The 23,003-nt window shown below is 33.3% G+C and overlaps 4 protein-coding genes and 1 pseudogene across 4 annotated transcripts; 1 reads left to right on the top strand and 4 right to left on the bottom strand.

Moving 5' to 3' along the window:
• Positions 1 to 723: 723 nt before the first annotated feature.
• On the bottom strand, positions 724 to 4,022 carry LOC103873085 (uncharacterized protein At3g49140). Its single transcript, XM_009151513.3, has 11 exons — positions 3,778 to 4,022; positions 3,596 to 3,695; positions 2,922 to 3,141; positions 2,614 to 2,716; positions 2,469 to 2,536; positions 2,220 to 2,369; positions 1,954 to 2,115; positions 1,583 to 1,873; positions 1,356 to 1,508; positions 1,168 to 1,263; positions 724 to 1,051 (listed from the first exon to the last, which is right to left on the bottom strand). The coding sequence occupies exons 1-11, from the start codon at positions 3,839 to 3,841 to the stop codon at positions 941 to 943; spliced, it is 1,518 nt and encodes a 505-aa protein (XP_009149761.1). The 5' UTR covers positions 3,842 to 4,022; the 3' UTR covers positions 724 to 940.
• A 617-nt stretch (positions 4,023 to 4,639) lies between these two features.
• On the bottom strand, positions 4,640 to 7,470 carry LOC103873084 (probable polygalacturonase). Its single transcript, XM_009151512.3, has 5 exons — positions 7,320 to 7,470; positions 6,886 to 7,224; positions 6,646 to 6,748; positions 6,293 to 6,541; positions 4,640 to 5,963 (listed from the first exon to the last, which is right to left on the bottom strand). Exons 2-5 carry the CDS (start codon positions 7,222 to 7,224, stop codon positions 5,278 to 5,280), a joined length of 1,377 nt encoding a protein of 458 aa, XP_009149760.1. The 5' UTR covers positions 7,320 to 7,470; the 3' UTR covers positions 4,640 to 5,277.
• Positions 7,471 to 7,619: 149 nt separating this feature from the next.
• On the bottom strand, positions 7,620 to 10,376 carry LOC103873083 (pentatricopeptide repeat-containing protein At3g49170, chloroplastic). Its single transcript, XM_009151511.3, has 2 exons — positions 8,256 to 10,376; positions 7,620 to 8,180 (listed from the first exon to the last, which is right to left on the bottom strand). Exons 1-2 carry the CDS (start codon positions 10,324 to 10,326, stop codon positions 7,699 to 7,701), a joined length of 2,553 nt encoding a protein of 850 aa, XP_009149759.1. The 5' UTR covers positions 10,327 to 10,376; the 3' UTR covers positions 7,620 to 7,698.
• An 877-nt stretch (positions 10,377 to 11,253) lies between these two features.
• Positions 11,254 to 13,714, top strand: LOC103873082 (annotated as a pseudogene).
• A 37-nt stretch (positions 13,715 to 13,751) lies between these two features.
• On the bottom strand, positions 13,752 to 17,565 carry LOC103873081 (O-acyltransferase WSD1). The gene is made up of 7 exons (XM_009151509.3): positions 16,915 to 17,565; positions 15,018 to 15,635; positions 14,861 to 14,927; positions 14,652 to 14,773; positions 14,355 to 14,564; positions 14,119 to 14,256; positions 13,752 to 14,024 (listed from the first exon to the last, which is right to left on the bottom strand). Exons 1-7 carry the CDS (start codon positions 17,212 to 17,214, stop codon positions 13,863 to 13,865), a joined length of 1,617 nt encoding a protein of 538 aa, XP_009149757.2. The 5' UTR covers positions 17,215 to 17,565; the 3' UTR covers positions 13,752 to 13,862.
• Positions 17,566 to 23,003: the final 5,438 nt, after the last annotated feature.

Genomic DNA, 23,003 nt, shown 5'->3' with positions numbered 1-23,003 from the left:
GGGTCTTGAACGCCACATGAAGAAGATTTGATCTCTATTGGTGATGACATCCTTAAGCTTCAGACTTTTTTGGAAAGTTTTTAGGAGCCTATCAATTTATGTTCTACTGTGACTTTAGTCCAAAGTTTTATTGTAACCCTATTTTAGTTCTATGGAGTTATTAGGTTAACCAATTCATTCATCTTTTGCTGTCAAAAAACCCCACTATATATGGACTGAATCAAAATCCAAGACAATGGACCACAAGTTTAGTTCCCTTCTGCTGGATTATCCATCACCGATACTATACTGTCCCCGCAAATGTATTTTTATTAAAAGAATATATTATTCTGTCTCTACGTTGGAGAAACTAACAAGGCCAAGTATTTGTGTGGTTGTTTCTTTCTTTAAAGATGAATGTTTTAGTGTTTTCACAAATATTAAAAAAACACATTAATCATGCATTGTTTTTAGAAATTATCAAATTTTAATGTTTTTTTAACTAATAATCTTTTGATAAATTTGATTAATTTTATTAAATTACAATTTTTATATAAAAAACAGAAAAAATGTATCCTCTGAAACAATTTTTTTTCTTCAAAAACTTATATTTTAATGGAACTAGGGAGTACTTTAAGAGGTTGAATGAGAAAGAGATAGATTTGTCAAGTCACACTGTCCGTCCACTCTCACAATTTTAAGATGGATTTATTTTGGGGTACGTCAAAATCTTGATGCAATAGCTTTGCTAACGAATGAGTTGAAACTACGATGCTCAATTTGTGCAGAGTAAAACCCACAAACTTGAAACCACAATCACAGCGTCGAAAATCAATTGAATGCTTTATCCCAAAGATCCTACCCTTGTTCATGTTTGTCCCACAGAAAATGCATTTGCAGTTTGGATTTTGATTCATGGGACTGTTTCCTACATGCATCTTCATTAAAGATCACTACAGCATTAAGAAGACTCTTTCTGACTTGTTCCCTTGGGTTCCAGTGGTTTCGACTGGTTTGTTGTCGGGAATAATAGTTCTTTCATTTGTCCCTCTGCGTCTTCTGCTGATGTTGCCTGCGCAAGAGTTTTCATTGGCTTCAAATGTTATAAACTCCATAATAATATCAACTGTTTGGTTAGCACGGTTACTTAAACATCAAGAACAAGAACCAAGTAGAGAACTGATTTACCCTTGTCGAGAATGCAAACCGCAATGACTCAATCTTCGCTCCTGCGCAAAGCCTCAGGTCAAAACCAAGGGAATCTAACCCAATCAGCTTCACTTCCTGCAAAACAAAATATTCTCATGAAAATACAATTTACTGAAAACCTACAGAAACTAGGCTTTCTAAAGTCAAGGTTTCAGCTAATTAGTTACCTCTGCTTGAATACCGTAGTATCTCCAACACAGAGATCTAAGTGCTTCAGCTAGTTTATCACCAGACTCTTCTAAACGGCGTATGATTCCAGCTGATGCATGAGCAATAGCATCAGGCTGTGCTTTTCTGACATCTTCCACTTCAACTTCAGTCTATTCCAAAAGAGTAAAAGACACTACTAAGCATAAGACAGAAAAAGGGAACCGTGAGGAGGTTTATTGCAAACCTGATCCCCTTGTGCTGTAATAAGCTGAATTCTTATCATCTCCAGCTTGTAAAACGCCACCACTTTTCTCGTCTTCTCAGATTCATCATCACTATCTGCCTTATTAGTGTCTTCAAGCTTCTCCTCTAAGTTTTCAGCATTCTTGTCTCCCTTGGTACTTGTAGATTTGATGTCAGCAAGTTTCTGTTGGATATCTGAATAATCTTCCACTAAGATATGACTCAACAGTCCCTGGATGGCAAGGCCAGCAGACGGCTGATCCATCCAATCTACAGGATCATTTGCAGCAACCTAAAATTGCCAAATGCATTAAGTTTGTAAATTAAAAAATCACAACACAGTTTCTTCAGAAGATGAGACTGATGTTTAACCTCAGACATTCTCTTTGCAAAAAACATGGGATGACAGCTTCTCATTGTTTCCAGTTTTGCCCAGTCACCAAGCGATTCATCGTCATCTTCATCATCATCATCATAGTCATCCTCATCATCATCTTCGTCTTCATCCTCATCCTCTAGAACAGCAACCCATTCCTGAAGTCAAGAACACAGTTGCTAGTGAAGCATGCTAAGGGATGGCAAACGGGTTCCTCGCATAGACTCAATCTAAAAGGTGAAGAAATGAAAGTAGTTAAAACCTCCTCATCGTCTTCTCCTTCATCCCCATCTTCCTCACTGTCATCTTCTCCTCCACTTTCATCATCTTCAGTTTCAAAGTCACTATCAGACAGACCCATCAGCTCCATTTCCTTGATCATCTCCATCGTATCAAAGCCTACTATTACTTGCTGCAATGCAATGTAAATAAGATATTCATCATTTCATTAAAAGATTCTGAGATGCATGTGATATAAGTAGGATATGCATGTCATGAGGCAGCAACATACCACATAGTTGTTTTCAGAGGTAACAGACTGCATGACGTCCTCATCTTCCTTAACTTGAAAGTATAAATCTACAGAGGATAATTAGACTCAATTTTTGTGGATTACATAATTACAGAGAACTAAAGATGATTAAACGTCCTCTTACTTCCATTCTGATCTGTTATGTAAGGTATATCAGGCCAGAGAATATTCTCAAGAACTCCATCACCAGTTGAACCAGTAAGCATCAAGGTTCCTTTATTGTTCACCTGAACATGACGACACACTACGGGAAATGTTAGATGCACAAAACGAATCTTGGACAAAGAATACAAGAGCAAGCAAAACAAATAAACGAGCTAACATGTGATTACAACAATGCATATATACTATTAAGGCATTGGCCCCTACAATGTTTCTTTACCAAAAAAAAAAAGAGGTAGCTAATGAAGATTGAGAGACGCAGTATAACACCTCAATGATGGTTCTAGTAGTTTCTGCAGGGGAAAGCCTGGAATCTCCAGCGTTCTGTGGCAGAGAGGCTCTAATCTCTTCTGACGGATGATATCTTGACTTGCCAGTTTGCTTTTCTGGGTCCGAAGCTGAATCAACGTACTCGGCTGTGGCTTGAGTTCGATTCTTCCTCGGGTGTCTCTTTGTTAAATAGTCACTGTTGTACTTCAGATATCCACTCCTATAAAAAGTGCATATCAGTCAATTTCATTTGTTTCCCACAGAAGGTAATAAGAATGTGTGTACAAATACGTAGGAAAAAAAAAAAAGAGAGATGACTAGTCTCCAAAAGTCTTAATATCTTATGCATTTCATCACAGGTGAAGGATAACAGACACTTCCATGTATACTCACAAACACCTTAACATCAGCTAACAACGCAGGACCAAACTCATCGTTCCTAACAATAACTCAAAAGAAATGAACTTTAACTGGTTCCAAGGTCTAAAATGATAAGTTATCTAACCAATTACGCACTACAGTTAACATTCCCATTGACAAGAAACATACTGCATGGTGACTAAGAACTAATCGCTCTATAGATATGCTATTAAAAAAAACAATAATCGAACATCTTGATAAAAAGCCAAAACTCTCAGAACAAAAAAAAAACTCAAAAGGAAAGGTAAAAGTACCAAGAAGCAGTATTGTTGAGACGTTGAGGGTGAAAAACGCGGCGGGACGCGTAATGGAAGCAGCTCACTCCCTCCTCCGTGCTCGGTGCAGGACGATACTCTGCATATTACGAATAAGATAGCATTTTCAGGAATTTAAATAAGAAAAAGAGGAAATTTGAAAGAAGGGAAACGGATATTACGGAGTAACGCCGCCGGCGAGGAGAATCCGGTGGAGAGACGGACGGCCATGACCGACTCAATCATCCGTAAAGATATTTTCTCTCTGAGCTCAGAAGCTAGCGAGAGAGAGAGAGAGAGAGAGAGAGAGGGATTTGCAGATTAGGCTATCTAGTTTGGGGAGCTTTCCTTACACTTGATGACGTGTTACTTTATCATTGGTTATCTCCCGAGAAGATATTATAAAGCTGTCTCAAAAGGTGTATTTTCATCTCGTCAAAACGCTGCGTTTTCTTTGTCATCTCTTTAACATATAAGTAACCACATACTGTAATATGTTTATTTGTTTATGTCATCATCCAAATCTTATATATTAAAACAGAAGCCACAACTTGATTCATATTTTACGTGTGAGTTTTTTTTAAAATAAATTCTCACTAAAAATCAGTTATTATTCATTTATTACTAATAATTAATATAGATTAATAATATATCATTCCTAATATAACATCGACTCCTAAAAACCTGAATTGGTTAACAAACTCACATTAATTCATGTGTGATATTTTTATTTGGATCATCATTTAATTTTTTTATTAAATATATTTTCTTAATGCTAATATATATTTTTTTAACTATTTAAATCAAAATATAATTTGATATCTTTTAATTTAAAATATAAATATATTTATTTATTTTTTTAACAAATGTGATGAAAAACATTATAACAATATCTTAATTATCAAAAACTGTATATAAATATTTTCACTAATTTTGTATTTAGTAATGAAATTAATTTTATCATACATTAATATATATATATATACACTCAGTTATCTCTTATAAAATGAAAAAAATTATATCAAATTTTACTATTTTATAGTTATATCTATCATTTTAAAATATAACATTGTATTTAACTAAATATGATAAAATTATTTTAAACTGATAAATTAATATATTTTATTTTCACAAATATTACAAATTTGTGCTAGAAATATAATATGTTGGTAGAACTGGTTAACATTAGTAAAGTAGACAATTCATATATAAAATTAACTTATCTTAAACTTATATATATATATATAGTTATTATCTTAAATGAATAAACATAAAAAAATATTGATAAAGGAAATCTAACGCTTTGAATTACAGATCAGATCATAATAATTGAATAAAAAATAAATTTAAAATATATATATAATAAAAAATACCAAATATATATGATGGTTTGAAATAATCAATTAACTTACAGCATGAAAACTATCAAATTGTTATATTTAAAATAATTATATTTAAATATTTAAATATATAAGTAACTTAAAAAATATATTCTAATTATGTAAAATATATATAAACATGAAAATTAATACCCGCACGGTTGTGCGGATCCAAATCTAGTTTATTTATTAATATACATATAAATACATTATCAAAGTTACATATATGATAGATTATATTTGGTGTAGTTACCAATCATTTTTTCTATTAGTTTTTCCCTTAATGAACCTATGACACATTTTCTAAGCAGTGCATTTGTTCAACACAACACTCTCAATAGGGATCTTATCCGTCGGAAAATGACAGTCCATCGCAGGTCCCTTACTCGGCAACAAACTGCATGGCTCCGGCTTAACCCTGCTCGTAACTCCGGCGACGTCAGTACAATTCCACTGCAGCTTCTTCGTGGTGGGCGACAAATCCATAGTCACATTCGACATACATATCCCCGTAAAAGGATCCTTCTTGATCCCTTCTAACTTAGCCGAGATCGTAACGTTGTCAGCCGTCATGTCACGGTAGTTGATATTTCTAATCTCTGGCAACGCATTAGGATCGAAGCCTATGGGATGAAGTTTATATGAACCAGTCATCCAGAACACGTACTTCATATTCTTCATCGTGAACCTCCTTGCGAAAATGTCTTTGACGTAACCTCCACGCCCTATGGCGGTTTTGATTCGGATCGCTGATTGTGTGTTGATCAGCGTCACGTCTTCGATTCTAACGTCTTTGATTCCTCCAGACATTTCGCTTCCGATGGCTATACCTGCGCTGTCGGGTGAAACGCAAGTGAGACGTCGGATCGAGAGCTGTTGTGTTGGGATTGCGGTCGCGATTCCATATTGGTCGATACCGCTTTTGACAGCGATGCAGTCGTCACCGGAAGTAACCGAACAGTCTTCTATTAATGTGTTGGTGCAAGAATCTACGTAGAACCAAATTAAGATCGTGAGCTAGTGTTTTAAAAACAAAATCAAGAACGTAAGCTAGTGTTTAAAACAAAATCAAGAACAAGAGCTTGTGTCTAATCCAAATCAAGAACATTAGCTAGTGTTTAAAACATAACCAAGAACATGAGCTAACTAAATCAAGAGCATGAGCAAGTGTTTAAAACCAAATCAAGAACATGAGCAAGTGCTTAAAACCAAATCAAGAACATGAATTGTTTAAACCGAATGCTTTTTATTCTCAGCTAGAACGTTTTCATTAGAAAATCAAAGAATTTATCAATGAACTATTTAGAAAATAATGTACCAGGATTGATTCCATCGGTGTTAGGAGAATCGATAGGAGCATCAATCTTAATATTTTTGATGATGACGTTCTTGCAATACACAGGATGAATGTTCCACATGGGAGAATCGACTAAATTGATATCTGAGATTTGTATGTTTTCAGAGTAGAGGATTTCGATCAACAAAGGTCTTGATATCAAATTGAAACCACCACTTCGATACTTTAACCACCATGACTTCCCTTGTCCATTGATCGTTCCTTTGTTACCTATCCAAAAAAACATTCAAATCATATATAAACTAATGCATATTTTGATTCAGTCTCATATATAGACCGTTTGATGGATTAATGATTTTTCATGTTGTGCTTACCGGTGATAACAACATCTGTTAGGTTAGTTCCGTAGATTAAACTAGCAAACCTTGCATCTCCATATGACGGCAAACGTGGAATCATAGGATATTCAGATTCAACCTGTTTGTTTTCAAACCAAACTATGATTATTCGTACACAAATTATTCATCTCATATCAAATTAGTAATTTTTAGCACATTCATTCCTAGGTAGGCTATAAATAACACTAGCTAACATTTTAAAGGTGGATATATTACCTGAGAAGCAAGAATAGTTGCACCTTGTTGGATAAACAAAGTAAAATGGCTTGTGAGGTTGAAACTTCCGGTGAGCCAGTTCCCCGGCGGAACAATGAGTTGTACACCACCGTCAGCTGCCTGCGGCGTAAGCTTGGAGATGGCATCTCTAAACGCTTTTGTGTTGGAGGTTTTCCCATCACCAACAGCTCCAAAATCTGTCAAAACTGCTTTGTGTTTCCGGCATTGCATTGCCATGTATTCTATACCTTTCTTGCTTTCTACGCTGGATTCCATCATCGGAAAACCGGATACTGTTAATACCACTAGTATACACAAACTTGTCTGAATCATTTTCATCTGTAAGAAAATGAATATATCAGAATTCTCTCTTTCTTTGTCTAAAAATGAGAAACGAATCACTATCAAGAAAGAAGTGAATAAAAAATAATTACCTTAGAATTTGAGAGATCAAGGGCGATTTACTCGTTGAAGAACATATAACTGAGGATAGTTTTATATAAAATGATAGTCAATATAAGAAAAATAAAAGGAAAAAATAACAACAAAAAAAGAGAGTAAGATGGCAAAATCCGATCTTCGTAAACAGCCAATCTCATGTATTTATAACATCGTGATTGTGTAATCTTGATTTACCAAATAAGCAATGGTGTTGACTTCCCTAAAAATAACTTATCTTCTTTGATTAAAAACTATTCAGTTTTTAGATATTCGATAACCTCCTTTGCTTCAAATGCAAAATAAAATCAATTCATTGGTAAAGGATCTACAATCTTGTGATAGCCTCATGTGTCTAAATCTCAAAGTAACCACTCACCAATAGTCATTACAAGAACATTTTCCATCTTTAAAATGATGAAAGCGATTCAAATCTCTCAACACAATCTCTCTACCAGAGACCACTGTTATATACTTCATTGCGTTATGGCAATCTCCGCATACTCGCAAGTTCTTGAACACTCTAACCGGTCTCGACTTACTCGTGCTTATAAGCCCAAATGCAACCGCTATTTTCTCGCTGTGCTGAAACAATAACCTCTCCTTCTCTGCTACATCATCTTCCTCCTCTAGCTTGTGAAGAACAAGATCCGTATCCGGAACATATCCACAACGTTTAATCTCTCTGATCAGTCGGTCCAGTTCATCATATATACGATGAGTATTCGGATGAGATGTATCGCCTACGTAGAACTTATGAAACTTATCTCCCACCTCTATCCAACTGCAACCTCCTTCTTTAACCAAATTTCTCTCTTTCATCTTCTTCCTCATCTCTGCAGATTCTTCCCATTTCCCTACATCAAAATTCAAAACATTCAACATAGTTTAACTTCACACCAATTTTTTCATTGTCTGACTAGTATAGATACCTGTACTAGCGTATATATTTGAGAGCTGTATATAAGCCGCAGGCTCATTCGGGTCGAGTTCTAGGATCTTTCTTGAAGAAATCTCTCCAAGCTCTGTGTTACTGTGAACTCTGCACGCTCCAAGAAACGTACGCCACACGAGAACATCAGCCTGAAAGGGCATTGTGTTAATGAACTCAAATGCGTCAGTGAGAAGCCCGGACCGACATAGAAGATCAACCATACAAGCATAATGTTCCATTTTAGGTTTGATCTTGTGGTCTTCATACATTGATTTGAAATTTCTCCATCCTTCAGAGACCAAACCAACGTGGCTGCATGCAGACAAGATTGCAACGTACGTGACCTCATTAGGCTTCACCCCTGCCTCCATCATTTGGTTGAATGTTTCCAGTACCCTTTTAGCGAATCCATGTTTAGCGAAACCTGTGATCATTGAAGTCCAGGAGATGACATTACGATCTTCCATTAGATTAAAGACTCGTGAAGCTGTGTCAATGCTTCCACATTTGGAATACATAGAGATCAGAGCGTTGCAGACAGGTTGATTGCATGAGAGCCCGAGTTTAACCACCTGGGAATGAAGTTGCTCGCCTTTTCTTATCGAACCAATACTTGCAACTCCACTCAACAAGCTAGCAAAAGTGAAAGCGCTAACACCTAACTCTCTCTCAGTGATCTCATGGAAAAGTTCAAAAGCTTCCTCGAAATCCAAACTCCTGCAGGCTCCGTCAAGAAAGGTGTTATACGAGACCAAATTCTTCTCAGAAAGCGATTCAAAAGCTCTCCGGGCGTCTTCCATCATATCAGATTTAACAAACATGCTGATAACCGAGTTCGCAACAGAGCTATTCGAAGCAAGCCCTCTTTTAAACGCATGACCAAGAACCTGTTTACCCACCCGTGGATCCGAAAGATTCCCGCACGCCTTAAACGCACTAGAGAAAGTGAAATGATTTGGCTGGACACGACCTTGACTTATCATTTCACAAAAGAGGTTAATAGCCTCTGCGTCAAGATTACATCTTTGCATATAACCAGTGATCAATGCCGTCCATGACATCACACTATGATCCTCCATTCTATCAAACACCTTCCTGCAATCATCTAACGAACCATCCGCAGAACATTTCGCATACATGTCAACTAAACTACACCCAACATCATCCGCCATCCCCGACCTGATCGCCCAAGAATGCAACTGCTTTCCAAAGGACATATCCTCCAACTCAGCACACGCAGAGAAAACAGAGCTTAGCGTGAACTTATCTGCTTCAAATCCACTTAAAACCATGTCCAAGAAAAACCTAACCGCTTCCTTAGGAAACCCCATTTGCATACACCGAGTAATCATCAACGTCCAAGTAACAACATTTAAGTCAGACATTTGATCGAACACCTTATACGCATTCTCGAGATTATTCTCTCCTTTAACAAACATATCAATCAAAGAACAACCCACACACACATCTGATTCAAAGTACCCAGTCTTCATCAAAAACCCTAGAATCACTCTCCCGACGGCAACATTCTCCGGATTCGAGCAAGCGCGGATCACCGCCGTGTAACAATAATCGTTCGGCACTAAACCCAATTCCAGAAACCCAACAAAAAGCTTAATCGCGTCGAGTTCCTTCCCATTGTTACCGTAACAAGCCATCATAGCACTCCACGAAACATTGTCTCGCTTACCGATTCTCCCCATGGTCTCGAACACGTCCTCTGCTCCCGCCAAGTCTCCCGATTTGGAGTACAAGCTGATCAGTGAGTTGTAGAGAACCGAGTCAGGCTCGATATCGGACTCAGCTAACCGGGAGTGAACGAGTTTCCCGAGTCGAAAGTCGCGGGCTCGGATACAAGACTTGAGGAGGGTGGAGAAAGTGGCGGAGTCTGTGGGGCGGATCCCGTCTCGAGCCATGAGATCGAGAGAAGAGATCGCTCCCCGGAGATCTCCGGCATTGAGGTGGCGGAGGATCAAACGGTCGGCGATGTTGATACGGTTTGGAACGGACGGTGGAGATGTAACCGGGAGTTTGGCGGGAGATGGAAGCGAGAAGCTTATCATCGCCATCCTTTCTCATCTAAACGATTCCGTTACCGTATCTCAATAAAATGGTATTTATCTAAAATTTCACTTTAACCCCCTTACTTTTGAAAAACTCCTAATACTCCGCATAACTATTATTTGTTTCATCATACCCTATTGAGAACTAATTGTCTCATTTTATAAACCCTGATTGATTTCATAATATAAAACCCAAACACCTATATGTCTAGGCCTAGGCAAAAAAAAAAACTGGAACCGAATAGAAATATCTGAAACTGGAACCAGAGGAAAATTTTTAAATATTCATATAGTTCCAAGCTAAACGAGAACCGAATGGTTATCTGGATATAGAAAAATATTAATTATGTATACATATAACATAACTAACTATATATTTATAATTAAAAATCTATTAAGAGTATCCTAAAATATTTGAAGAAAAATAATTTACTATAAATTATCTAAACTATCTGAAAGTATCATATGATAATTTTATCCGAAATATCCACAATAATCCAAAATATCCGAGATTTTATCCAAATCATTCTAATTATTCGATATTTTATCTAAAATACCTGATATTTTACTTAAATTATCTGAACTACCCGAAATAACCGATCTAGAACCGGAACCAAATGAAACCAAACTTTTTTGGATATTTTTTTCGTTTTTCTAATTTTACTATTCGAACCAAACCCAAAACTATATAAACCAAAATAAAACCGGAAATAGTTCATGTAGTAAATAGATTTTTTAGTCTCCTAACCGAACTACCCAATACGGAAATACCCAAACCAAAATGCCCAGGTGTATGTATATCAAATGAAATATCAATTATCTGATATTTATATTATAGCCCCTTACTTTTTATAGAACTGCTAATTACGCCACAGAACCATTATTTTATTCAACTAAGCCCATATTTTATAAACCCTAGTTAAAATCATAAAACCCAAACAGAGAAACTTCCCATGGAGACAACAACTGTTATTGCTTCATCGTCATTCGACTGCGGAATCGGAAGCTGGGATCTCAAAACCGGGAACGAGCAGCTTCGGTTCAAGCAGTGCGCCTCTCCCGCCCACGGCCTCACCGCCATCTGAGAGAAATTCCTCGCCGCCTCTCGGCTCCGTAACGCATCCGGTTCCTCTGGCTCAGTTTTCTTCTGGTCTTGGAACAAGGTTCTTCCGACACAAACCCATTTTTGTTTCGTCAGAAGCCTTTATGTTTTTGGGATTAAAAAGATGTCTTTTTGAGTGTAGCCTCAAGTGGAAGTTAAGAACTTTCCCGTGGAATCAATAACGGCTCTTACATCTAACAGTGAAGGCACTTATATAGTTGGTGGTGGAGCCTCTGGAGATATATTCATTTGGGAGGTAACGATTCTATATCTTGAGAGAGATTAATCGTATTCGAAGTTCCATGGTCATAACTCGGTGTGATCAGGTTGCGACTGGGAAGCTGCTAAAGAAGTGGCATGCTCATTACGTTTCAGTAACGTGCTTGGTGTTCTCTGGAGACCATTCTTTGTTGGTTTCTGGATCTCAAGATGGGTCTGTTAGAGTCTGGTCTCTTATAAGGTTAAGCCTTTTTTAGTACTTCTCTTTAAGTTAAGGTATTGCCGTTATTCTTATACCTTGCTCTTGTTTGGTTGGTGAGTTAGGCTCTTTTGATGATCAACAAAGGCAGCACCAAGAAAGAACTTTCTATGAACACATTTTTGATGAGCATACGATGGCTGTAAACGATATTGTTATAGACTATGGTGGCTGCAATCCTTCGATAGTTTCTGCTTCAAATGACCAGACTTGCAAAGTAAATTTTTTTGGACTACTAATCTGTATGCCTTTAGAATAAAGCCCTGATATAGCTTTTTTATTTCATGTCAATAGGTTTGGAGCCTGTCACAGGGAAAATTGTTGAGAAGTATAATCTTTCCTTCAAAAATCAATGCACTTGCATTGGACACTGGCGGCTCTGTGTTCTATGCTGGTGGCGGAGATGGCAAAATCTATATCGGTGCCTTGAATTCCAAAAGTGACTATGCGACACAGTGTCTTGGTTCAGTATCAGACCCAAGGTACTTCCTGTTCCTTACCATCTTCTTCTCTTTCGTTAGCATCTTGTATAACATAATACCTAGACTTAAACAGAATGCTATAGTGGTTTTTTTTTTACTCTGGGATGGGTTTTGTGTGATTTCTTATAAAATAGGAAAAATAGCGTGTAATAGTTCAAATGATGGTGTTTATGGGATCTCTTTATATAAATGAACATTAGCTTGTAAGTAGTTCTTGATTCTAAGATCTCATAAGATTGTTTCTAGTAGATCTCTTAACATTTTGCATCTGATTTTTCTGTTTCAATGGATCATGTAATGGACTTCGTTCACCAGTAAAGGATCTTTGTGCACAAAAGTACCCTTAGAATGTTTTGCTAAAGAGAAAAAAAATATATTGGGTTTTAAGTCTAGTATGACTACGGGTATTTGCCTCAATTGTTGTTTCGCTCTTTTAAGTTATTTGCTTTCTTGGAGATAAATTCGCATCTGTTCACAACAGACTTGTACTGAGAAATTAGCATCCGTTGACTTACTAATAGTGATTGACTCAAATCATATTTGTTTGAACACAGCAAAGCCATTACTTGCTTAGCATATTGCGCAGACGAAAACCTTTTGATTTCTGGATCAGAAGGTGGTGTTATTTGCGTTTGGAATCCCAGATCACGTCAACCTGTTCGTACTTTCACTTTCGGCCATGGAAAAGGTTTCTTTTTCTTCTGTTTGTAGTTCTACTTATGCAATAATGTGATTATCTGTTATTTAACCCTTTTTCGCCTTGCAAACTTCTTTCTTTTCTTCTTACAGGACCTGTGAACAATATTCAAGTTGTCGTTGGTAATGCCAACAAAGGACAATCTTCCTGGAAAAGAAATGTTTCTTCCTGGAAAAATACGAAAGAAAAGGAGATGATGATACCATGGATGGTATAGTCATCGTTTATCCACCGCCATCTTCTGATGTTCCTGTTTACTCTTCTTACCACAGCGCTGACCTTATTAACGAGCAAGTTAAAGAGCTTGAGGTTTGTGCTTCTTCTTATTAGAAAAAAAACATTTGTTTTTCTTGTATTTTCACAATTCTCTATTTGTTATCAGCAACAAGGCTCTGCAGCAACGGAGATCGAAATGGAAAGATTGAAACTTGACTACAAAAAATCTATACAGATGAATGATCAATGGCAGAAGAACTATGAGAATTTGCTCCAGGTGGTTATGGAAGAAGAGCTAAACGGTGGTTCCAATTGAAAGCTTTTATCTATTGTTGTTCTTTATACATATTTTTGAAATTATATTGAGATATATTTTATTCAAATGTAAATTGAAATTGCAACCAAAGATGTTTTATTAATTCCAAGTTGCCTCAACCAATTAGTCCATCTTTCAAATAACAATCAGAAACTTTAATCCAAAGGTGAGCATATAAAAAAAGTTTGTCTGATGTTTGAGAGATTTGGTAACTGATACAGATACAAGTAAGAATAAAGATTTAACTCGATTTACTGAAGAGTGGAGCCTCTTTCTTGTACAGCAGTTTTGATGGTTCTTAGAGATTCCTCCCAGTCGTCAAGTAGCTGATGAGGATTGATTATGACCGTTGGATCTACTGTCAACGAAATCGTCATCTTGTTCATGTAACTTTGGAAATGCATCGTCAAAGCCTAATCAAAGACCCATGAGATCATCAAATCTTACTAACCAATTTTTTAAAGGAAAACAATTACATAAAACATAATGGTTTAGCTAGGATCTTACATGGGGGTGGCCATAAACACTGGGGGCCATGTAAGTGATAGGATGTCCAAAGAAACTAATTTCTTCAATGGGACCAATCAAGTTTGAAAAGGACATCGTTGTGTTTGACAACATTCTATTTAATAGATTAGCTGTCACCTACATTCATTTCAAATCATAAAAATAGATCAACGACCAACTAACGAAAATAAATGGTGAGTTAGCTAGGTTTAATCATGATTGTTATCCAAACTAACCTTAACACCAAACGCTTTAATCATGAATTTACCAACGATGAATGTTAGTGCAGCTTCCAACGAGTTTTTCTTCCGGTCGATGATCCTTTTGGCTGTTCCAAGATGTTCTAAGGGATCCTTTCGTAGACCGATAGAAAACGGAAACACAATGTAGCCGATCATATTACCCCATCTACACTTAGATCCTTTATCCATCATATCAGCTAGATCCTGTTTTTACAACAAAAAAAACGTTTATATATGGTAGGCATTAAAATGAAAAGGAGGTGGTAGGTAAGTGAGCTTTTAAGAAATTACCTGAATTCCAGTGGTGGGTCTTAAGTTTACAAGAAGAGCTGATCTTAGCCTTATTCTTTTAGGCATATCATTTGAATTCTTTTTAGATTTTTGATCGTCTCCTACTACATTCTTCTTTTCTCCTATTAGTTTATCATAAGATTATTAAAATTCAGTCGTTAATAATACAATATTCTATGACATGTATATGTCAAAGAGTTAGTATGTACCATATCTTCTCTCTAAGTATTTCGAGAGACCAGCCTGAGTTACTCCAATTACAACATCGTTGACAGTCTAATAAACCAAAAACAAATTAATAATAAATATATAAAGTTATCAACCGTCGATAATTAACACACAAAAAAAAATTGTAAGGAATCTTACCATCTTCATGTTAGTCTTGATTAGCTTTATGTCGTCTAAGCTTACGGTAAGATGAACCAAAGACATCCGTTTAGGCTTACTTAGCCGGTAATCGCCTTTGATTGGTGTTTTGGTGTCCTTAAGGAACATTGCCGTAGCAATGAACTTCAAAGCATCACAAATCGTATTTAAAACCAACATAATCGTGGACCATAGAACCATAAATAACCACAAGAACCGGAAACCACTCCATGAACCTCCCGTTAACCGTGAAGATCCAGATGACGTTCGGTTTTGGTACGGTAGAGTCGGGAGCTCGTTAAGGTTCGATGTTTTACGCATGCAAGCGAGGACAAGGGCCATTAGAGACATACCATCTCCTAAAGAGTGATGAAACTTCAAAACGGCGACGTTTTCAGCATCGGATGTTCTTAAATCGAGTAGGTGAAGCTCCCATAATGGCTTCGAGGTGTCTAAAGGGACCAGCGTGAGATCGGAGACATAACTATCAAGAAATTTGTCTGCGTTTGCGTTCTCTATGTTTTGCGTTTGGATGTCTGGTACGATGACATGATTATTGGCGACCACGTTTGTCCGAACCCATCTTTGTGTTTGTTTATTTTTGTTTGTTTTGTTGACCTACAAGTAATTAATCATTTAATATATGTTAAAACTACCGTAAATATCTCAAACTAAAAACAGATTCGGGGAAAGGGAAAGGGAAAGAAAAGAAAAGAAAAATGGTCAAGTTCAATAAAATTTTTGTAAGGACTGCAGGAGGAAAATGAGCTATATACGTACATATATAAATAATGAATTACATACAAGTAAGAAAAACCAGAAAATTAATGTTAGTAGCATTAGAATAAAAGAATGATCAAACCAAGCATGATAAATATATTTTTATATACAATCTTTTAGTATTTAAAACTAAAATTCATATAGAAGCGAATGAATTGAAACATATTATATATACTTAATGTTTAGGATGAAAACTTAAATACTTCAGTTTTTAGCTGAAAAAAATTATTTTAAAATATTTGTTTATTCCTAAGAAATTTATCATTTGAGAGGAATAAAATGGTATACTATAAAATGCTTTCTGCTAGATTTATTTTGTAACCAAAATGGAATAATATTCTCCTATTTCGGAATGAAATTTCAGAATTTTATATTTCCTTCACCTACAGTTTTTATATTTTTGTAGCGAAAATGGAACAATATTCTCCCATTTTAGAATTTTATATTTTCTTCACCTAACATTTCTTAATTTCGTTTTCCTGTTCTAAATATTTATCTTGCCTTTTTAGCTTATCTACCTTTCTAAGCCAGATTTCACACTATATTTTTGAAACCTTTAATTGTAACAGTTTAATAAAACGCAATGTTTTTGACCAGCAAATTTTAAGTTTAATCATGTAGAAAATAATCTACATGAAAACGTTTATATTATTATTAACTCTTGTATATACAGTGGTTTGGCTCAACTACAGAAACTTTCAGAATGTGTTGGGAAAAAAATTCTAGTCTGAGTTTTAGAGTGTGACACTGACATTGTGGGACAAAAAATACAAACCTAACAAACAAAAAAATCGCCCTACAAAAGATTACTGGTCAAGAAAACTATCCAGACTCGACGATCACGCAAAAACGAGGTCAGAAATAAATGAAAAATAAATCAACCAAACTTGTTTTTTTTTTTGGTAAAATGTTAAATAAACAACCAAACCAACCAAACTTTTTTGTAACTTCCAAACCAACCAAACTTGTTGAATCAAAAAGGTCTATCCATCAAAAAGAGTTGATTTTTTTTTTCCCTGCCATAGGGAAAACTTATACATGCATATCAAAACTATAAGTTACGATCATTCTAAACGTATAAACATTTGCATGTGTTTGCAAAAGTGTTTGGACTGACCATTTTACTGGAGAAACGAGGGTGTCTGATCAAAGTTTGCTTTAATCCTTCGATAACCACATCTGGCTCGATCTTCTTCTTAACACCAATCACCGTTATTACATAACAATTGAACGCCGGTGCGTGGAACACACGCGCCGCCGGACTAAGCGGTTGCTCTTCTTCTTTCGTTTTCTTCAGGGTTGCCTCTGGTGTGACTCGATGTATCTTAATCTCCATAGCTTCCTGTTCGAGCTTAATCTCCATAGTTTTCGGCTCGACCTTAATTTCCATAGCTTTCGGTTCGACCTTAATCTCCATAGTTTTATCTCTCTTAACTTCGATGTCTCTATTAATATAGAGAGCCTCGCATTTCTATGTTTTGTACATCCTTTATATATAAACTGAGAATCAGTATACAACATATGAGTTATGACATGTCTCTATCAATAGAATGATATTTTATTACCTTTAGAAAAATACGTTGATTCATCTAAATATATATTATATTTTCATTAAACTAACAACAAAATCAAATTAGTAGTCTACAAAAATTAGTTTTTCTTCTTTCCGTAAATAAAAAATGTGCAGTTACTTAATGTGAGCAAAATATATATGATAATTAAGTATCTTTTATCCTAGGGATATAAGTGTATTTTACCAATCATTAAAAGTGAGGGTAAAAGTGATTATTGTAAACATGAAAAGTGGTATTTGTGGCAATTTCCCTTAAAAGTTAAATATTTTGAAATTTTAGTTTGATCAAATCATTAAAATATATTTATCATTTTTATAATTTTTATAAAAATAAACTTATTTGAATTTTATAAAATATTTCACTCTGCAAAGAACATGGATTATTATCTATTTTTTTATTGATTTCACCCCCCCCCCCCCTTTTTTAATATTGTTGGGAGAATTTCATACCACTTTATAGTATCATTATTCATCTTTGCCATCACTAAATAGAGATTTTAAAAAATACATTTTTCATTAAGTGGCAAAAGACTCTTATATATTTGTTTTCTATATATATAATAAATAATTATTTAAATAAAAAAATTAAAAAAATTCTGAATTATACTTTTTCAAATATGAACTTTTTTATAATTATTTTTAAAAAAATCTGAAATTATGTTTGAAACTATTTTTTTTAAATATTTTTCTAACTATTTATTTATATATTTATTGGAATCTTAAATTTTATATTCCAAAAACTCTACCCCACCTCTCAACTCTAAACACTAAGTCTAGATTAGTTAACCCTATGGATAAATATCTTTTATCTTTTATTAAAAGTGAAGGTAAAAGTGGTTAGTGTAAAGATGAAAAGTGATACTATGAATGTGATATTTGTGACAATTTTTCAATATTGTTTGCGGCAGGGCCGTCTAATAGCATGTGCATGCGGAGCGGTCGAACATGGTCTGAATATAAAAATAAAATTTTAAAAGAAATTTTCAACAATATATACATAAATTATAGTCTAAAACTTCAAAATTTAAATACAGTACCGGCTAATTTAGAGTTTATAATTTATAAAAAATGTTAAATATATATAAATAGAACTATTAATTTCTAAAGCTATTTCATTATACTTTAAATATATCGTTAATATTTTTGAACAGGGTCCAAAAAATAATTGAGACGGCCCTGGTTTGCGGTATGAGCTAGATTTTTTCTACAGACGTAAAATAAAAGATTATACTCTTGTAATAAAATAATGGACTTATTGGTGAGATAACCATATTTGAGTGTGAAATTAAGTGAATAGCATTGATTTTGACATAATTAAATGTGATACTTTTTGTACACAATCCATCCGGTTATGCCCCCTCAAGTAGCAAGTTGTCAGTTAGATTTTGTAAAGTGGCACATAAATATTATTCCAAATGAAAGAAGGAAGAGTCATCCACTTATACTTTTATTGATCACATACATATTTACGTAATGTGCTATTCCATATCATTGAAGTAGTATAAGATTATAACTTAACCTACAATCCCTAAATACTAAACATATTCCAACCCGATCTCTAATCTCACCATAATCCTTAAATACTAAACCCTAATTTTTAATCAGTAAACTCTAAATCTAAATATAAGTACCATAGAACCAAATATAAACCAAAAATCCAAATAGAATGAAACAAAATAAACAACATAGTACATATTAGTGAAACTATGAAATATCTACGATTGCATGGAATAAGTTAATGTTGACTCCAACCATATCCCCTTACCTTATAAATAATAAATCCTAAACTCTAATCACTAAACATTTACCCAAATAGAATGAAACAAAATAAATAAGATAGTGCATTTTGGTGAAATTATGAAATGTGTATGATTACATGGAAGAAGTTAATCCTGACCTCAACCATAGCCCCTCACCTTCTAAATACTAAAACCCTAAACTATAATCACTAAACCCTAATCCGAATATGAACTCTAACCCAAATATGAACCCTAAACCCAAATTTAAAATCTAAAATGTACATAATATTATGTAATGTTAAATTATATTATGTAATATTAAACTACACAATATAGATCATAGTACAATTTTTACAGGTAGTGATAGTTAGAACTTAATAATTAAGAATTTTTATTTTCTTTTTTGTAGCATTATTACATAAAATAGAATGTATGTATAGAAAAGATAAGGGTATTTGGTTATTTATCCAATTATGCTTTTTTTTTCTTTGTCATACAGTCCAATTTTTCTAAAATATTATACTCTCGTGATTAAAGAAAAACTAATTCTATGATATGCATCATCTTCATAAATGACAATTACACTGTGTAGTCTCTTCATGCGTTAATTAAGGACATCATGGCAACATTATTGGGAGTCTCTTAAGGCATCCCTTAGGGGAAGGGGGTGTGGACCGAGGAAGAAAGAAAAGGGAAAAGCCCTTAAGTAAGGGTAGTCCCTTACTTTCTAATGACCAAAAAAAACAGAATAAGGGACTCTCTCCCTCTCTCTTTTCATCCCACTAATAATGTTGCTCTCAGTACCGGTGCAAAAGGGTGGAATCTCTCAAAAAAAGTAAAAATATTGTCATCTAATTATATTGCTTTATTTTGTTAATTCTTTAAATAATTAGACTACTAAAAACTGACAAGTGTAAAACAGTCTCTCCCGAAGAACTAAACTCTCTGCAAGAAGAAAAAATTATTCCCTCTCTCCTCTTTTTACCTTTTCTTTTGTTTATTTTCTTTATTTTAATCTATGAGAGACTCGTTAACATCTACCACTGTCCATGCTCTAAGTATCTTGGGTTTAGAAACCCCAAGATATATCATAATTATCATAATAAATCAGCGTTAAAGAAAACCCTTGAAATAGACAAATGGACATTTAATGTTTTGGAGTTAATGCACATTTTTATGACCTTTTTTATCAACGGTTTATAATTTCTTTAACCAGTAGCCTTGCAGTTTATGGTGGATAAAACAAAAAATATAGGGTCCAAATGGTGACATAAATAATTAAGGGGAATAGTCAACTTCTACTCATTCCTTAAAAATTACCTATTTATGAAATTTTTTGCTGCTTTTGATTCCTTTACATTCCTTGAATTTTAAGGAACAACTAGATTTTGACCCGCGCTTGAGAAGCGCGGATATATTTTTTGTTGATTGTTTGATAAAATTTGAATGAATTCTAACTATTTATTAGATATTTATACTATTAAAAAATATTTCAATGAATCATCAGTAATTTTGGTCCATTGTCTCCATGAATAGATGACTTTGACTTGTACACGCCAAGCAGTCTTGTGTTGTTTAAAGTCTTTCAAAAAAGTCATCTGCATATTATTAATCATGTTTTTGGAATCGTTTCTTTGCTGACTCTTTTCTAATGTTTTGGTTTTGATAGAGTTGATGGTAAAAAGATACTCCCTCCATTTCATTTTATTTGTGTTCTAAGTTTATGCATACAGACTAAGAAAACATATGATTTTGTATATTTCCGAAACAAAAACACAATTACCTATACACCTAACCATTTTTCAATCAATAGAATAACAAAGCGGAGAATTTTATTAATAAATTTTGCATTGAAACTCTAAAACGATATTTATTTTGTAACGCAATTTTTTCCCTACAACGGCAATTAAATCGAAACGGAAGGAGTATCGAGTTAGTCAATATTTTATAATAGGAGATGTTTGTAGTCGATGTAGGCTAAGAGAAGTTATGATAGATTAATAATCAATGTTGGTTACCAAAAATCTTAGTAGAAAATATAAGTAGAATCAATTAGATATTTTGGTTGATACAAATAAGGAAAATAAAGTATTTGGCCGTAATAAATAAACTTGTAGACCAAGTAACTTAAATTTTAAGTATTTTTTGGTTAGATAATAGTGAAAATAATTAACAAAAGAAATCTAAGATTATATCCACATATTCACAGCATATTCTTTTTTTTGTTCACATAGTTTGTTAAGTATAGATATTTAATCTTTTTAAATGTAAATAATAAAAATTAGTTTAGTATTATCTTTTTTTGGTGATATATGAATTAGTATATAATTTTGTGATATATATTTTGGATTTTTTTGTCATAAATTAATATATTTATGAAATACATGTATTAATAGTATCGATCATATAATATTCATCAATGTTTATAGAACTACACAACCATAGTGGTCACCTATATTTATAAATTAACAAATATGTATTTTAAGCATATAACACAAAATCAATTAGTAGTATATGGTCTTTCCTTGAGTTTTTGTAAAACGTGACAACTTTAGTGATCATGAAAGTTATATATTTATAAATGTAATGTTTTTATTCAGTTTATTATAGTTTATTCACTTAAATATGGTATGTCCGAACCAAGATAAATATTAATGTCATTATATGTTATAATAAAAAAACAATTAAGTTGCATCAATTTAGAAAAAAACCAAAATAATTAATCATATAATGTATAAAAATATAACTTTACATAAATAAGACTTATTAGGTTTCTAATGAATAGGTCCAACAACCTTGTTTAAGTAGATTTTTATGGTCTCCTTTCCTTTTAATAGTATAGATAGAAAAAAAAATTTCCTTAACAAAATTGATATAAAAAAAGAATAAATATCTATTTTTTTATTTTGTTCTTATTTATTTCTTTCCTACTCATTCATATTTCTATTTTAATGGTCGCAAGTTAGAGTTATAGTTTATGAATAACAGAGTTAAGAAAAGCTCTACTGCATATATTTTAAACATTTTTTAAAAAGAAAAATTTCATAAAAAATACTTCAATTAAATTTTACTTAGCTTTTTTAATATCCAAACTTTTTTTGCTACCCGGTTTAATATTTAAATTAATTATATTTTTCATTTTATAATATTTAGTTTTAAAATTATGCTCATTTTAATACTCAAACTATGTTTAAATAAAAATTTTTGAATATTTTTAAAGGATATTTTAAAAAAATTCAAAAATAAAAAAAAAAAAATTCAAAAATCGTAATTTTATTTTAAGTTTTAGGATTAAAGGTAATTAAATTGTCGATAATCTTTGAAAAAAATATAATGTTTGTTTTAGTTTTAATTTCAAATTTAGTTTGTTTTCTAAAGTTTAAAATTAGTTTATTTATTTTATTCAGAATTCAGTTTTCTGAATTTTATAATTATATCGGAAAATAGTCTTAAAACTTAAAATAAAATTTTATAAAATTTTAAATTTTTAAGATTTATTTTTAATTTTAGAGTTTTTTATTTTTGTTTGAAACTTATTAATATTTTTGATTAAAAATAAACATAGTTTTGATATTAAAATGAGCACATTTTTAAAAGTAAATGTATTAAAATGAGAAGAAAATAATTTGGGTATTGAACCTGGTAAAATTTAATTATTAAAAATTTAACGAAATTAGTTGGATATTTATATGGAAATTCCTTTTTTAAATAGTCTGTTGATATATATTCCTTTTTTTTAATACATAAATGGTTTTGGATGACTTTTTATTTTATAATATAGTTTGTTTTCAAATCGATCTAATGCAAAAAGTTTACTAGTTAAGTAAAAATTATTTTAAATTTAAAATTTCAAAGTTTTGAAATATGATTTATTATTGGTCACTCTTTCTTTAA

The sequence above is a fragment of the Brassica rapa genome, chromosome A06 (genome assembly GCF_000309985.2).
Source record: "Brassica rapa cultivar Chiifu-401-42 chromosome A06, CAAS_Brap_v3.01, whole genome shotgun sequence".
Classification (NCBI taxonomy): Eukaryota; Viridiplantae; Streptophyta; class Magnoliopsida; order Brassicales; family Brassicaceae; genus Brassica; species Brassica rapa.
Note: the sequence above shows the minus strand (reverse complement) of the source record. Positions and strands in the feature narration are given on the sequence as shown.